At 32.9% G+C, this 15235-nt stretch overlaps 2 protein-coding genes across 29 annotated transcripts; both read left to right on the forward strand.

Moving 5' to 3' along the window:
- The first annotated feature begins 291 nt into the window (after positions 1 to 291).
- On the forward strand, positions 292 to 5665 carry LOC112777123 (high mobility group B protein 15). 5 transcript variants are annotated; one of them, XM_025821410.3, is made up of 8 exons: positions 292 to 421; positions 832 to 880; positions 1872 to 2089; positions 2487 to 2565; positions 3465 to 3627; positions 3705 to 3848; positions 4289 to 4683; positions 4786 to 5665. In XM_025821410.3, exons 3-8 carry the CDS (start codon positions 1908 to 1910, stop codon positions 5098 to 5100), a joined length of 1278 nt encoding a protein of 425 aa, XP_025677195.1. In that variant the 5' UTR covers positions 292 to 421; positions 832 to 880; positions 1872 to 1907; the 3' UTR covers positions 5101 to 5665. The 5 variants fall into 5 exon arrangements, with proteins under 5 accessions (XP_025677195.1, XP_072084951.1, XP_025677194.1 ...); XM_072228850.1 differs by lacking the exon at positions 292 to 421 and adding an exon at positions 639 to 699; XM_025821409.3 differs by lacking the exon at positions 292 to 421 and having other exon boundaries at positions 869 to 1516.
- Positions 5666 to 7328: 1663 nt separating this feature from the next.
- Positions 7329 to 10729, forward strand: LOC112777124 (protein PHOTOSYSTEM I ASSEMBLY 2, chloroplastic). 24 transcript variants are annotated; one of them, XR_011878068.1, is made up of 8 exons: positions 7334 to 7583; positions 7649 to 7898; positions 8668 to 8805; positions 9162 to 9211; positions 9364 to 9483; positions 9760 to 9918; positions 10151 to 10216; positions 10401 to 10729. XR_011878068.1 is itself a non-coding variant. In XM_072228854.1 (5 exons), the coding sequence occupies exons 1-3, from the start codon at positions 7431 to 7433 to the stop codon at positions 8796 to 8798; spliced, it is 534 nt and encodes a 177-aa protein (XP_072084955.1). In that variant the 5' UTR covers positions 7334 to 7430; the 3' UTR covers positions 8799 to 8805; positions 9177 to 9211; positions 9364 to 9617. The 24 variants fall into 24 exon arrangements, 5 of the variants coding, with proteins under 5 accessions (XP_025677196.1, XP_072084955.1, XP_072084954.1 ...); XR_011878067.1 differs by having other exon boundaries at positions 9760 to 10216; XR_011878066.1 differs by lacking the exon at positions 9760 to 9918.
- The last annotated feature ends 4506 nt before the right edge of the window (positions 10730 to 15235 follow it).

The raw sequence follows: 15235 nt of genomic DNA on the forward strand, positions 1-15235 counted from the left end.
ATACAAATATTGAAAATTGAATCTTAAAAGTATATCAAAATTAAATTTTTAATGATATATTAAAATTAAATTCAGATTTTAGATTTCAAAATTTAATTTCTTGATATATATCTAATTGGTAAGATTGAGAAATTGAGATATAACAAATATTGAAAATTGAATCTCAAAATCCACAGAAAGGCAGAATCACCCTCGTGTAGTTTGCATGAATTGAAAACCGAAGCAGGACATGATTGTCATTTTGAAAAAGTGATTATGGAATTTGATAGGGTTAAATTTTTCTTCTTCGCCAATACATTCGCATCTTCCGAAGCTTTTTATTAATAACAGCGCCTTTATTCGTCTTTAAAGCTTCTCTTCCTTTTTGTCATTTCATTTTAGATAGATGATGATTCTGATGCTCCATTCTCTGTTACAGTTGGTAAGTATAATTTAATAATATCATTATCATTATTATTTGTCTAATTTAGATTTATTCTTTCATAATAATAATAATCATACTATAATATTAACAACAAGAAGATAATGATAATATAAAGAAACACTTTTTGCTTCTCTGCCTCTGGATTTGATTCTCGTCATATGCTGCTTCTTTTTATATATATTAATTATTCATGTACGCATGCATTACTTACTCTATTTTTGTTTATTCTTTAATTCCTTAATGCGCATGGAGAAATAAAGTAGTAATAATGAACAGTGCGTGCCTTTTCTTATTCTTTAGTATTATTTATTTATAATTCATTATTATTATTGTGGTTGATAAGCTATTAATCTTTGATTTATCAACGTTTTGTTTTGTGATTTTGTCTTCATTGGCCACCATTACAGAGTGCAAGGACAAGTAATCGTATTTGAATTTTTCTTTGGAGGAAAAAAGGTATTTACTTTGGCACCTTCCCCACAAACCCCTCTTTTCAACCCTGAAACAGTGTCAGATTATAGAGAAAGATGAATAAAAGTATTGACTTGCTTTTATGTTGGTGCATGACATTAAGTTAATATCATTATTATATTCATATTCATATTTATGTCAAAAGAATATGGTTGTTAAGTCGTGTATTTATCCCCTATGGTAGTAATGTCAGGGTTCAGTTATAGGACCCGTCAAAACAAAAAAGGGTTCAGTTATAGGCTCATGTAGGTTCTGTGAACAGTGGTTGAAGAGTGTTAAGGAGAGAGTAGAAACAGAAAGGGTCCTTTTTGGGTGCGTCTTTATTACCAAAGACCAAAAGGGTGTTACTTGGTTTGGCCTCTGTTTGTTTTTCAGAGGCTTCTTTTCTTTTCTGAGAAGCTTTGAATGGTTTCTTTTGCTGTAACATCCTCGGTAATCTGGAGGAATTCATGGCTATGACACTGCTTTTCTGTCCCATTGGTTCCTTTTCTTGGGCTTTGTATCTCCCTTGTCACTGCAAGTTACTTCATCATCACCACCCCATTGAGCATGTGTTGTGTATCTTATCACTGTCGTGGATTGTTTCAGTCCTGAATCTCCAGCTTAATGGTGATGTTGATGGTGATTTTTATTTCTCTCTCTCTATCTTCTCTCTCTTGTTTTTATATATTCTTTTCATGGTACAGTTCTCCTCTTCTCTTATCCAGTGAACTTGTCTGTTTCTCTTCAGTTTTTGTCTCTTCTCATTTTTATGTTGCCTGCATGTAAGTGGTTATTTCTACTTTCTACTTTCATATCTTTTACTTTTTGTTTTCTTTTTAATATCCAGTGAACAGTCTTTGATGTTTTCTTCTTTTACTTCTTCCCCTTCTTATTGCAGTTTCAGTTTTCACATCCTAATCCACCTTTTTTTTTGTTTTTTCCCAACTATGTACTTAACACCAAGGTTGTTTTGTCTTTGTTGATGTTGGGGCAGGAAAATAGTGAAAGCTGAAAATAGAACAACTTGTTAATGGCATCAGCTTCTTGTGCCAGTAAGAGCCCGTTACCAATGAAAGATGCTGGAGTAGCTTCAGCTTCGGGGTATTATGTGTATCCTCCACCGCAAGCAAGCTACGAGGAGGTTGCAAACAATCCCAAGCTCTTCATGGAAACCTTGGAGAAGCTCCACTCTTCTATGGGCACCAAGTTCATGTAGGCTCTCCTCATATACATGTCTTGTTTTCTTTATTTTACTACTTCTATTCTATACTCTGGGAGTGTCTTGGTTTCTTTCTTGAATTCCTGCATCACATTCTTTAGTAATTTGTATATGTATATTGCTGCTTTTTCTTCCCTATTGATGTTGGCATTACTTGCCTTCTAATAAAACTCTAATAGTAAAGGGCATTCTGATGTTATAGATCTATTTGGTTTTCTAGTCGGTTCCTGATTGTTGATCAGTAGTGTGGTCTCTGCTTATAGTTTTCTATGGATTTTGGAAATGTTGCACCTTACTAATGCCTTTGCTGATTTGCATAGCTTTGTGACTACTAAACATTTTTTTTCCACCTTTTGAGTTCCTTTTCCGACATTTGAAATTGTGTCCCAGGATTCCCATTATTGGGGGAAGAGAATTAGATTTGCATCGACTCTTTGTTGAAGTAACTTCTAGAGGAGGTATTGAGAAGGTAAGCTGTGATTATTTATATTTGGTTGCGCCGTTTCCCTTACTATTTTTTTTTTCCGGAATCACTGAATATTCTGTCCACCATGACCAGAGTCCAGAGGTTCTGTTGAACCTATACTACTTTTTTTAAAATTTGTATGCTGTTTGAATTTGGGCATGAAAGTAATGATCCGTATGTTGATTAAAGAAGTTTTTATTGATTATCACCAACCTTAAATGTTATTCGGAGTTTGGTTCAATGGAGTTAAAGATGTTCTATTTTTTCTGCTCTGCATTTTCATGTCCTATAATTGTGGTGCAAATCCAATGCTGGGATAAGATTTTTTCCTCCTTTCTCTACATGTTTATCGAAGACATGCAGCATGCTGTTGTTGAAGCATTATAAAATTTTATGGCTTTTCTGTCATAATTTTATTAAGCACTTGATAAAACTGGTTGGAAAAGGTGATGCTACGAAAAAGTTTTATTCGCATTTTGAAATATGTCTTTTTTCTTATGTTGATGTTTCATTTATCATGGTAGCTTCAACTCTTTCAAGCTTGGTCAACAATGTGTTTTATGCTTGTAAAGTCGTTGTATTGTATGTGATTCAGAAATGGTTACCCTGTTTTTATGCTGTCATTCATTATAATATAGTTGAATATTGTATTGTCTGTGAATTTTCTTTGGAAGGTTTGTTCATTTGGATCCTTGTCTTTATACTTTTAATCCAAATACTTCACATGTCTTTTGTAAATTGTAATTGATTCAGGATATTGCCTTGAATAGAAAGATGATTGCATTCTGTCTGATAAGTTGGTCACTAAAACTAAAGATTTTTAACTGTTCTCATGAACAATATTTTTGTTTTGTTTTGTTTGGTGTAGTGATAGTAATTGCAATTATCACTCTGTCTTGCAGATAATCAAAGAGAGAAAATGGAAGGAAGTAACTGCAACTTTCAATTTTCCATCAACAGCTACAAATGCCTCTTTTGTTCTGCGGAAATACTATGCTTCATTGCTTTACCATTATGAACAAATCTACTATTTCAAAGCCCCTGGATGGAGTCCAGCTGCTTCCAGTATGCCATTTACACCACATAGCTTGTTTGTTATAATCTCATTTTCATACTCGGAACCCAATCTAATGCACCAATAGGCTTTTTCTCTTCAGCAGGCGGTCTGCAGTGTCAATCATCCATTCCAGTTCCGGTGCAAAAGGCACAGTTTATGCCGCCGTCATCAGGATTTCAATCGCCGGTCTTCCAACAGTCGAGCGCTAATGCTGCTGAATTGCCTGAAGGTCTCTTCTTTCCCAATGCAAAATAAGATTAGTTGCTAACCACAAAGAAATGAGCATTTTTTTTTGGGTCTCTACAACTAATATTACTTTACATGTGATAGCCATTCATTTCTTAGACATACCGTATTAGGAGTAGATACTTAAAAGTTAAACAGGGTTAACTGCCTAAGTTGAAAGGTCAATCTAAGACCTAAATATTCATTTACAATTTTACATGCCATTGGACAAGTAAATATGTTGGTTAACAAGTATATCTAGTATGTTATCAATTGCATATTTCACACTATGTACCTAAACACCAAAGACCTCTGAACCACTTAATCTTATTTATAAGATCTAAGGAATTGCTCATATTTTGTTCAGGATGGCTGGAAATTGTTTTCCATACTTATTGAATATAGTTGATGACACTAGTACTGTTTGTTCTATTGTGGTCTCAGCCATGGGAAAATCTTCAGGAGGGTCTCAGGTGATTGGGGTCATTGATGGAAAGTTCGAAAGTGGCTATCTAGTTACTGTAACAATAGGTTCAGAGAAACTTAAAGGCGTCCTCTATCAGGCTCCACAAAAACCTGGATTGTCTACTTCTCATCACGGAGTCTTGGCCAACAACAGTGGCGCCTCTGCTCCGTTAGGTGTCCGTCGGCGCCGGCGCAGAAAGAAATCAGAAATAAAGCGGAGAGATCCTGCTCATCCAAAACCCAACAGAAGTGGTTACAATTTCTTTTTTGCGGAACAGCATGCAAGGCTAAAAGCACACCATCATGGGAAGGACAGGGAGATTAGTAGGATCATTGGCGAACTCTGGAACAAGTTGAATGAATCAGAAAGAGTAGTAAGTAACTTGTGTTTAATGGTGCACAAGAGTCATGCATGAGTCTTTCATTTCTTGTATCTTAAGTTATTGTAACATGTTGAGTTTCATTGAACTTTTTAGGTTTATCAAGAGAAGGCTCTGAAGGATAAAGAGAGGTATAGAGTGGAAATGGAGGATTATCGTGAGAAGCAGAAGATGGGCCAAGTTATTAGTGATGCTGTGCCTCTGCAGCAGCGGCTTCCTGAGGACATGAAATTGGATGAAACGGAGGGTGATTCTTTTCAAACACCAGAGGAAAGCAGTACTGGTGGAAGCGACTATGACGATGATAGAGCTATGGAAAAAGATTTTGATGAGGATGCATCACCGGTTGCCGGCATGGGTGCTGAATCTAGCTGCTTGGCCTCGGAGAAGTCACCCAATGGAGGTTTATGAGGTGCTTGATTCTTTCTGCATAGATAAGGGCATCAATTAAGAAACAAGTACAGAATGACTAATCTTAGAGCAGAGAACAAAAATACTATGTGCACCCCAAAAATTAGCCACCAAATCAGTTACCATGAATTTGTGTATAAATACATGTGGTAAATCAACTTATTTTCAATGTGTATTTTATATTTCAATATGTACTTTATATGGGTGGTTGATTTGGTGGCTGATTTTTTGTGTACACTTAGTATGATTGATCAGAGAAATAGAAATTTTTTTTTTGAAGATTTCAATTTAAATGAAGTTTTGACTTTTGAGCTCAAGACGGAGTTGTTAGTGGTTAGATGCTTGGCTCACAATCACAGTGCTTAACTGTGGGTTTTGCCATGTCAAGATTAATTTCAGTTTGATTTATTGCTAGTTTCATGATATTGTACATTTGACATGCTGACATAGTAGTTTATGGTACAATTAGGACTTTACTTAGAAGCAGTGGCGATTCTTATCTCCCGTAGTTTATTGCTTATTCTGTTGACCATGACCTTGGAATAAAATGCTTTCGAATGCCAAAGTGATGGTTCTTGTTATTGTTAAAGGGCGCATGGAAAATAAAATAAGATAACAATCTATCTTATATTATATCAGATTAGATAATATGCTTGAAAGTTGAAACATGCTGAGAAAGTAAGGCGGGCTTAAAAACAAAACTGTGGAAATCCCTCTCCTTTTTCTGCTAATCTTCTTGGGTTAGCTCTTTTTAATAGGTGTTGGGAATAGAGAGAGCATTTTGGGAGAATGACTGATATATGCATCATTTTTGTGATTATAAACAAGAAAGGTGTAAAAATAATACTGCAAAATTTTTCCTTCGAAAATTGGTCACTAAATAAATTTGTATATTTTGTATCAAGCCTTCAAGACAAAAATTGAGTGAATATCTAATTCAAATTTGATCTATTATGTATGTGATTGGAACATTTTGAGAATACAATTCTCACAAAAAGAAAGAATTTTTTTTAGTTTGAAATATAATAAAATTATAATTTTTAATTCTCAAAAAAGAATTTTAATTTTCGCATTAAAGTTTAAACTAAATGAGACTAAAATAAATCTTATTTGTAAGTTTATTACTACTAAAGATTGAAATATCAAAATTATCTTTATTAAACATATTTTAACTCCATCATAAGAAAATAAGAAAAGACAAATAAAAGAATTACACGAATAACATAGGAAAAAACACAATTCATTTTATTAGTGTAATTAATTGTTCTAAACTATGAATTTGAAATAGAATTAGATTTTACCTTTTAATAGAAATACAGTTTTTTTTTTGTTTTGAAAGTTTTTCAAACACACTCTATGTTAACAAAGAAATATTAGAGGATTAATAATTTTTTATGAATATTAGTTAATATTTTATTTTTATACTATTAAAATTTAAAATTTATAGTTTAAGATTTAAAATTTAATATAAAAATACATTGGTCAAATATTAGTTAAAAACAATAAAATTTATTGGTTATGTACCATTATTTGTTAAGGAATATCTTGAGATGTAGTTTGTATTTGGATTAAAATTTGCAAACATGAATTTTTATAAAATTGATTTTACAAATTTGATTGTGATAAGACGTGAGTTAATGTTAAAGTGATTTATATTTGAAAAATTTGTTTTAAAATGAATTATAATAAAATAAATGTTGTTTCGATTACATTATTTAAAATTACGTTTAGACAAAAATTATTAAAAAAGACATAAATTTATATCATTTAGAATTATATTATTTTAATATTCTTTGACTATAATTTCTTTTTAAAAAAATTAAATTTATGTATTGAAATTATTGGTACTCTTTTAGTTATAATTTTTTAGTATTCTTTTTTAATACTTTTTTTTATTTAATTAGATCTTTTTAATGGAATTTATATTATAAAAATTAATAATAATAAATAAAATATATATTAATTTAAGAACATATGGTAAAAAATATACACACTCAAATAAAAAATAAATTTTTATAAAAAAATATATATTAAGAAAAATAATTAAAAAAATTATATAAACAATAAATACTAAAAATTCTATTAAAAATATAATAATATATATCAATAAACACAAAAAAACTTTAAATAACAATATCTATACTATTAACAAGAAAAAATAAATAAATAAATAATAAAAAATCAAAATTAAACAAAGAATAAAAAAAAAAAAAGATTGAGATTGTAGAGATCTTACGTGGCGGGCATTGAATCCATTGATTTGATTCTCTTTCTCTCTCAAAGGATATTTGCTACCTTTGGATAAGAGAGAAAGAAAGAGGAGTAAAACAATGGCAATGGCAATGGCAATGGCGAGTTCTACTTCTGCTAATATCACTGTTATTCATCGATGCCTTCCTCCTCCAAACAGAGTAAAAGCGTTGCGGCTTCGTGTTGTTAACTCAACTCAACACAATCAAGAACACAATACCTCACAGTCACAGGTAATTGAAATTCTCTGTTACTCAATTTTCTCTGTTTGTTTATTGCTACTGATAATTGAATGCAGGAAGAAGCATCAGTGAAGGTTTCAAGGCGCGTGTGTCTAACGTGCATGTGTTCGAGTGCAGCTCTGTCTCTAATTGCAGCTGCACCAAATTCAACTGCTGCGGCGGGAATGGAGAAAGCAGTGTGTAGAAACTGCGGCGGAAGTGGTGCTATCATCTGTGACATGTGCGGTGGTACCGGAAAATGGAAAGCTCTCAACAGGAAACGCGCCAAAGATGTTTATGAATTCACTGAGTGTCCTAATTGTTACGGTAACCCTGCTCCTACCCTTGTATATTGTTGTTGGAGGAAATTAAATACAATTGTCATGTTTTGATGAATGATGATATGCTTTTCAATCATGCATTTATTGAGTCTAGAGTTTTGAAGGAGAAAGAAGGGGATTTAGGAAACTAGTAGGGTGATTCTCTTTTTCTTTTTAGGGCGTAGTATAGTGTTTGTTTGATTACTGTCTTCAGATAGAAATGAAACTTTTCGGATCAGACTCAAAGTTGGTAAAGTAAAGAAGTGAATCAAGATAGTGGGATTCACACATGATAGAGGTTATAATATACAGATTCAATGGATTAATCCCTTATTTTATTACTTTACAAATTTCCGTACTATGATTTTTTTTCAAACTTTTAGATGGAGCTCTCATGAAACTAACCAAATCAATCCAGTAACAACCCCAAACATATTTACGCCATTTAGGCTGTTATTCTTTGGGAGTGAAATGTAGAGGGCGTTGTGTTTGGTTACTATCTTGGGATAGAAAAGATAGACGAGTTTTGAATAAAAACATAGTTGGAGAAGAAAACAAAGAAAAAAAATTCAAATTTATTTGATGAATTTTGTAATGTCTATAGTAGAGACGCATGAGACATGTCTATGGGACAATATTTAAGCAAATTCCAGTACTTTCAAAAAGAAGAGACACTAGAACCCATCTATGCTGTGTTATTCTTTTCATCCTTTCTATCCTATTACAGGAATCAAATGACATATGTATTGGACTAACCTGCGGATTGATATTTACAGGTCGAGGAAAGCTTGTGTGTCCAGTTTGCTTAGGAACTGGGTTGCCAAACAATAAAGGTCTCCTAAGGAGGCCTGATGCGCGAAAACTACTTGATAAGATGTATAATGGACGCCTACTTCCAAACTCTTAAGAAAAATGTGAGTCTTTTTTGTTTATGTTGTTACTAGTGTCCAGTTTTGTTTCATGTCGCATTTTGATTGGAATATTATTCTCCACCTTGTTAACACAAGCCAGTGAGTTCTTTGGTATTCAGCTCCTTGTATAGAAGATTAGGGAGGAATTTTTGCTTGTATTTTAGGTGTGGATGCATCCCAAAACAAAACTACCCATTGGCCCTGATTTTCACCTATATATATATATGAGAAGATGTCAGTTTTTCAGTGCTACAATTATCATGTTTACGCGTACTCCTCATTGTAAAATCCCATGTATACTGTAAACACTTGGCAAATACTTCCAGTAAAAGCAGCTACTCATGTTCTGATTTTGTTAGGAATCAAATCTGTAGATGTTCACACTTCATACCTTTCTTGTCCATTCAAGGTATTGACTTCTTTCTTATTGTTAATCGTTGTTGTTTTTGGGTGATAATGGTGGCAGTAAGGGTTAAGTCTATTGAATTAAGAGAATTGTATGCATTACAAGCATCACTGGTATGATCATTATATCCTTTATTGAGTAAGTTAAAAATGTAGGAGGAATATTCAAGGTAATTCATGCTTGAATAAGTGGGAATTGGCCAATTGGGAAATAGCAATTAAGCCCACCTTCAAACAAACCAAAAGAAAGGCATATTGGATGGCTATTTGTAACTTGTAAGTCTGTTTTCTTCTTCTTTTTCTAGTGTTATTGCGAGATCTGAATTCATGACAATATCTTGATAACTTATTTTACCAAGTGCATGCTATTAATATTAAGATAAAAGATAAGAGCATGGCCATTCAAGGACGTAAAAATACATGTATAGGACAACAAATCATTCATAGTAGAAATCTAATTAAGGTGTCTTACACCATAAAAAAAGATATAAAATAGCTGATGGGAACAAGCTTCTTAATGAAAATCCATATCCCGGACCAATTTGTGATTAGGACATAAGTGAACTAGAGGTAGATGAGGAGCACTTAGATTTTCGAAGCTTCTTTTCAACGGTGCTCAACCTATCTTCACTGTTCTTAAGCTCGCGCCCCATTTGTTTGAGCATTTTGCGTGTGGATCGTATCATCCCTCGTTTCTCTTTTACAATCATTGTGAGTATATCCAATGTATCCTCTTCAGGTTGGAGGCGACATGGAAAATATGATGTTTTCTCATAGTGTTTGTTAAGGAACTCATCTTCTGAGTACATTTGTAACTTATCAATGTCATATGTTACCATCTTTTTCTTACCTTTGATTTGTCGGAGTTGTTGATCATCCATTTCCTTTAGCTTATGAGCTTCATCATCTTCTTCATTAACCTATTCAACATGTTTTTGTTTAGAATCAACATTAAAGTGCTAAAGGAATTGATTATGTAATAGGAAGATGCATGAACGTCTTACTTCAGGTACAAATTGCGCACATAAAAACATGTTTTTAAAAAGATTTCGCTGGCAATTGTCCTAATTAACCTTAGTTATTCGAAATTTTGAGCATGCTCAAGGATATGGAATCTAAAAAAAAAATAGATTCTACCTCGAGAGATTCAGATTGTTTTCTTTCTATTGATTTTAGACCTTCTTCATCTTCAGTGTCTGTACTTGTAGTGGCTTCTTGTGGTGCTTCCATTTGGAAAACAAACTTAGATACATCATCTTCAAAGATGAAGGATGGTGATGCGGGGCTTTGTGTTTCATGAGTTGGTACTAGATCGTTGTTTTTCTTCCAAGTGTGCAAGATTCTCACCATTGTTCTTGAGAATTGAGATATCTTTGGAAGTGACTCAAGGTTTAGGATATGTTCTATATATATTTAATGATTAATGATATATCAATAATTCATGGTACAAACAAAGGAATGGGGGAAAACGTATCCAAACTAATTAAATGTCATTTATATGCATGGATCTTTTTATTTCTAATTCCTTATTTGTTCGATTAGATGAATAATGAAGAGATAAGTTTAAAAAAAAATAGAAAAAAAAATGTCCCTCGTATCTAATTAAGGACTCGTAGCTATGTCAACTTTTTTTTTTAGGTCAGATAGATTGAACAACTCCCAATCTTAGATATAACGCAGTTATGTTAACCTGAGTATGGTAAGATGACTAATAAAGTAATAATATTCATGAAGTTTCTTTTTTTTATATATGTAACGGGGCCTAAGGCCCAACATGAAATTTATTTTAGTGCATAAAATGCTTCACATAGAATCGTGCTAGCTGATCAACATGATTTTTTTGGGTCTTGCTTAATTTTTTTTTTAGGCTTGCCCATCAACATAATTTCAGGTAGAGAATCCATCAATGTTGGTCATGATTAAAAGTCCAATTGATCGACCCATCATTATCGAGCTGGTTCCACACTTCCACTATTATTGGGAGACATAACTTTTATTGAGACTTATTAGTCTTAACTTTTTCTTTTAATTTCTTTTGAAAGGAAGAAACTCAACACAATAAGTAGTGCGTAAACGGATAACAAATAGGATCAGCAAAAACAATAAAGAAAATCTAACCAACACAAAGAATATTAATTTTTATTTTTTTATTACCGCGGGTATTGCTATCAACAACAAAAAGAATCCACACTTAATCACTCTTTATAGTTCAAAAACGACATATGGATAATCTCGTCGACCTCATATTTTTTATTCTAAAAAATTCTTGTATTCTTTTCTAGCCAGATGTTACAAATAATCGCACAAAAACACACCATTCATCTCTTGCGCACCTCCTTGCTAGCTGATATCTCAGTCCAACTTAAAAAATGTTCCTTCAATGTCCTTAGGCATGACCATTGCCTTCCAACAAATGATAACCAAACACACCAAACATTCCAAGAAAATTCACAACTAAGAAACAAATGGTGACTATATTCAACACTTTTGTTACATAACACACATAGAACATCTTCCTGATTAATAACTCCAAACCGACTCAGCCTCTCCTTCGTGTTGACCTTGCCAGTCAATACAAACCAGAAAAACAGTTCAACTCTTGGTGGAACTGGACTTTTTCAAATTGTCATAGTAAAACTGTAACTTATTATATCCTTCGGAAGTATTTTCGCCCGCAATACTTGCACAAAAGAGTTAATAAAAAAAAAACTCATTGTTTATCAAATTTCCACACGACCCTATCATCTCTGTCATAAGCGAGTTTGACCAGCTTTAATGCATCGTGCAACTGGTTCACTAGATCTAACTCCCATTGAAAAAGTTCTCGCCTCCATTAGAAGTTTCATATCCACTCTACCCCGTCCTGAAACCCACAATCCCCTATAACGGATCATTTTTTGTTTGAAACTGAGAAAAACCTCAAATTGATTTTTCAGATTACCAACACGTAGCCAGACATCCTCCTAGAAACAAGTCCCTCTTCTATCACCAACCTCCATCGACAACTTAGTAATCATCTTCTGTCTTGCATGCTGATGCTTGAACTATAACTGGCATATATCCTTCCAGGGGCCCCGGACAGGTAAAATCTGGGAAGACAGCAACACATTTGGGTTCAGGTTATTATAAGAGCAAACCACCTTCTCCCACAACGGATACTCCTCCTTTGAAAATCGCCACCACCACTTAAATAGCAGGGCTGTGTTACGCACCATGGCATCTCCGATACCTAGCCCACCAAACTTTTTGGACGCCTGCACCACCTCCCACCTGACCAAGGTCATACCATTCCTACCATCCTCCTTACTTTATAGAAATCTTTTCTGTAAGAAAATCAGTTTCTCTACAACAGCCTTTGGCATCTTATATAGACTCAAATAATATACAGAGAGGCTATTCAACACAGATTTAATGAGCACCAACTTACCAGCTGTATTGAGAGCCTTGGCTTTCCATATGCTAAGTTTTTTCTCCACTTTTTCTATAATTGGCTTCCAATTCTTCACCAATCTCGGATTAGCTCCTAGTGAGATCCCCAAGTATTTAATTAGAAGAAAGGCTTCCTTACAACCCAGTACGCTGCACATACGTTGTACCCACTAATCATCACAATTAATTGGAATCAAGTTAGATTTGTCAAAGTTAATACTTAACCCCATCATCAATTCAAAACATCGCAGGATCCTCCTATAATTCTTAACGGTCTCTTTCTCTGGAGGACAAAATAGAATAGTATCATCCACAAACTGAAGATGCGACAGCTCAATATGATCTCTACTAACCAGTAGCGGAGATATGCGGTCGTTCCTAACTGCCTCCCCAAACATCCTGTGTAGGACATCAACAACAAGTACAAATAAAAATGGAAACAGTTAGTGGCGGACCTAGAAAATTTATGTTGGGGGACAAAAAAATATACATTAATATCAAAAGATATATTAATTTAAATTCAAAAAAATAAAAATGCACATTAATTGTTCAAATAAAAAAACCAAAAATTACATATAATAAAATGGAACAAAAGATATTTTTTAAAACATTTTTCAATTATTATTTCTATAAATAAAAAATATATATTCTAAATTAGTAAATTAATCAATTGACTTAAAAGTTTATATGCAACATAATTACATATAATAAAATAGAACGAAAGATAAACAAATAAATAATAAGGATCACTAAATTGAGAATAAAATAAAATATATAAATTTATAAAGAGAATAAAAAATTAGATTAATACCTAAACTATAATTGCTTGAATTATAATTTGTAATTGAAAATATCAAAAAGAGAAACAATGAAATTGAAAGATACACAGAGTCATAAAGAGTTATATTAAAAAATAGAGAATTTAAAATTTTTTTTTTGATGAAAAAAATATGACTACTAGAAAAGGAATAGAAAAAGAAGGTTGAAACTAAGAAGATGATTTAAGAGAATAAATGAGTGATGACGGCTGGGATTTGAAAATGAGAAAAGACTAAATTTGATTAGGTTAACTAATAGTCAAAATGATAGAAAGATAAAGTGAATTTGAGGTTTTAAATAATTGGATTAAATTTATTTATAATATGATCATTTAAAATTTAAAATGGGGCATATTATATATGTATATATTTAAAAAATAAAAAATAAAATAAGAGTGGGGGCAATACTGACATAGAACGCGTACTGACACACTCTATAATCCACCCTCTCCACCTTCGTCCAAACACCATCTTCTGTAGCACAAGATCCACAAAACTCCACTTGACTCTATCATATGATTTTTGGAAGTCTAACTTTATTATCACCGCTTCCTTCTTCCTCAGTTTAATCCATTGAACAGTTTCGCAAGCAATAAGAGCCCTGTCATGAATCTTTCCACCCCTTAACAAAAGCACTCTGCGTCTCACCTACTAACTGTGGCATTACTGCTCACATTCTCTTAACTGCTCACATTCTCTTAACTAACATCTTTGAAATGACTTTATACACACACCCTACCATGCTAACCGACCTGAGGTCTTTGATTTTCTTTACCCTAGTAAACTTACGTGCCAGCGCCACCCAAATGAGATTAGCATCCGCCGGTAGCCTGGAAGACTGGAAAAAGTCCAACACCGCTGCTGTGAATTCAGAACCAATTTCATCCCAACACTTCTTTATGAAGTTTATGTTGTAACCATCACTTCCGGGAGCTTTTGATGATTCACAATCCCGCACAACTTCTCTAACCTCTTCAGTAGCACCTCCAAAGCCAAAACATCCTCTTTATTGATCATTTCCACCAAACCGTCTCTGAACCCCATCAATAGAGATTCTTCCTGATGATATAAATCCTTTTAAAAGTCCCTAATCACAATCTTAATCCTAACTTGATTTCTTATCAATCTTCCATTAATGACCAGTGCATCAATCCTGTTATTTCTCCTTCTCGTCGAAACTAAGTTATGGAAGTACCTCGTGTTTTTATCTATATCCCTCGCATGTCTAAAGCGTGACATCTGCTTCCAATGTAATTCTTTCCTCACATACCATTTCTCACAGCAAGCCACAAGCGCCCTCCTTCTTACCTCCACCATTCCATCATAAATTCCCTTACCCACCATGTCGTTAATCTTCTTAATTTCTTCCTCCACCGTTCCATAATAATTTCTTTTAATTATTTTTTTATTATTAAAATGAGTACAAATTTAAATATATTTGTCATTTTTTGAAATATGAAAGATAAAAGATTTAAAATTTTTATAAAAAATTAAGAGAATAATTTAAAAAAATAAAATATGATTTTCAATAATTTTTCTAACTCTAATCCCATGACCAAAATTCCTTTAAAGTCATTACTTAGTGATTATGCGAATTGAACGATAGAAGTTTTAACTTTGTTTTTATTGAGTAATGGTGTTTTAATAAGTAGGTGTTGAACGGAATAAATTACTATTTCTATTAATATAGTTTTGATAAATTTATTTAAAAATAAATGAAATAATTCATTCATAAATAGACTTATTAATATTTTAAACTTTCATAATTAAGAAAATGATAA

Source organism: Arachis hypogaea, chromosome 19, assembly GCF_003086295.3.
Source record: "Arachis hypogaea cultivar Tifrunner chromosome 19, arahy.Tifrunner.gnm2.J5K5, whole genome shotgun sequence".
Lineage (NCBI taxonomy): Eukaryota > Viridiplantae > Streptophyta > Magnoliopsida > Fabales > Fabaceae > Arachis > Arachis hypogaea.